This window comes from Rutidosis leptorrhynchoides, chromosome 1, assembly GCF_046630445.1.
Source record: "Rutidosis leptorrhynchoides isolate AG116_Rl617_1_P2 chromosome 1, CSIRO_AGI_Rlap_v1, whole genome shotgun sequence".
In the NCBI taxonomy this organism is placed as follows: Eukaryota; Viridiplantae; Streptophyta; class Magnoliopsida; order Asterales; family Asteraceae; genus Rutidosis; species Rutidosis leptorrhynchoides.
This window is the reverse complement of record NC_092333.1, coordinates 49829693-49831483: the sequence shown is the minus strand read 5'-3', so window position 1 is coordinate 49831483 and position 1791 is coordinate 49829693. Positions and strand designations below refer to the sequence as shown.

The 1791-nt window shown below is 37.3% G+C and overlaps 1 protein-coding gene across 1 annotated transcript; it reads left to right on the top strand.

Moving 5' to 3' along the window:
• Positions 1 to 309: 309 nt before the first annotated feature.
• LOC139866998 (uncharacterized) lies at positions 310 to 1104 on the top strand. The gene has a single exon (XM_071855341.1). The coding sequence runs from the start codon at positions 310 to 312 to the stop codon at positions 1102 to 1104; it is 795 nt and encodes a 264-aa protein (XP_071711442.1).
• Positions 1105 to 1791: the final 687 nt, after the last annotated feature.

The window sequence follows — 1791 nt, the reverse complement described above, 5'->3', positions numbered from 1 at the left end:
AATTCAAGAAACGATAGTAAAAAACGTTTCAAAAAATTGGAATCCTTTCGAAGAAATTTCTCATGGGGTGGGGATTGCTTGAAGAAGAAAACGTCTTTAGTAATATGGGAAACCGTATGTCTGCCTATTGAATCGGGCGGCCTAGGTGTGTCCCCTCTTCGGTCAAAAAATCTTGTTCTTTTAGCAAAATGGTGGGCTAAGTTAAACTCGAATTAAAATCACGTTTGGCTCGCGTTGGTTTGTTCTTCTTTTGGCCGTTCATTTACCGGTAAGTTGATTAACAACGCTTCTTCTTTTTCAATTACAAAAATGTCTCAAATTTGGAAAAACGTTCTTAACCTTCAAAAAGACGAATGCATGATAAATTTGATTGGCCCGAATTGTTGGAGATGGAAACTTCGTGGCGGTTCCCAAATCTCGTTTTGGCACAATTATTGGGTTGGAAATTTTTCTCTTCGGGATCAGTATCCTCGATTGTACACCTTATGCTCGAAGCAGCAGTCTTCTATTAACACTTTCAGGTGGCCTGAGATGGGCCGGGGCACCCAGTTGGGCTGGATTCTCCAGCTTAACGGGCCGCTGATATTTGCTGATTATGTTTCTGCTTGCAATCTATACCTTGCGCTTTCTAATTTTCATTTGTCTCCAGGTGATGACGAGATTGTGTGGTTACCATCGGTTTCAGGAGTTTTTAATGTAGCCGAGGCCATGAGATTTCTTGTTATTATGGATAATTCTCATACACTGGATTGGAAAATTTTAATTTGGAATAATCGGGTACCTTCCAAGATTTCCATTTTTCATTGGTTAGCTTGTAACCGTAGCATTCCGGTTAAAGATAATCTTATCCGGAGACATATTTTACCGGCCCATAATTCGTCGTTATGTGTTTGGTGCGAGTCCGAGCCCGAAACTGTCGAGTATTTGCTTCTCCATTGTTCTTGGTCTTACAATATTTGGTCTGCACTTTTTAATTGGTGGAACATTAGATGGGTTATCCCAAAGTCTATTCTATATTTTTCGGGAGATTGGTTTTATGGTATGGGTATCGGCGATAAAAAGTTTTGGAGGTTGATCGGTCCGGTTACGCTTTGGACCATTTGACTAGCAAGAAATGATTTCATCTTCAATGACAATTATACTTGTTGGAAGTCCATTGTTCAACAAATCAATCTAAAGGTGTTCACGTGGGCGACTTATTAGAAGTTATGTTATAGTCTCCAATTTTATGTTTGGGATTTCAATCCCAGTATTTTATGTCTTTAGGCCTAAGTTTTTAACTTTTGTAATCTTGTATCTTAGCCGAAAGTTTTTCTTTGTAATCGTACCTTACATCGTTTTGATGAAGGTTTTTTAATAAAATGTCTTTTTCGCTGAAAAAAAAAACAAATATAGAGTTCATCAAACTATTAATGTGGCTATAGACTATGTTTATATAGTGTCAAACACAATATTAAAGAGGCAATAAGTAGGAAAAAGTACCCTTTATTTCCTATTTTGTCAAAATATTCGAAATATATAAACTTCATTCGAGTTTACTAGGGTTGGGGTTGGAAAAGTCGTTTATACATGTCATTGTTATTGTATTATATATAAATTAATTAATATAAAAGTCATAGATAAAGCTACAAATAATGGTGTAAGGTGCGGACATGGTTGAGTTGCAGCTTGCGTTCTTTTTCTTCATGGGATACTTGCATTAGTTGGATCGAGGGTGTACGGTTGTCTCCTTCAAATAAGGATCGAATCATCGCGATTGTGGTTACTTTCTGTAGGGTGTTATGGCGCTTC

Excerpts from the sequence above, each read along its gene's own strand:
- LOC139866998 (XM_071855341.1), top strand. The coding sequence starts at position 310 with ATGTCTCAAATTTGGAAAAACGTTCTTAACCTTCAAAAAGACGAATGC.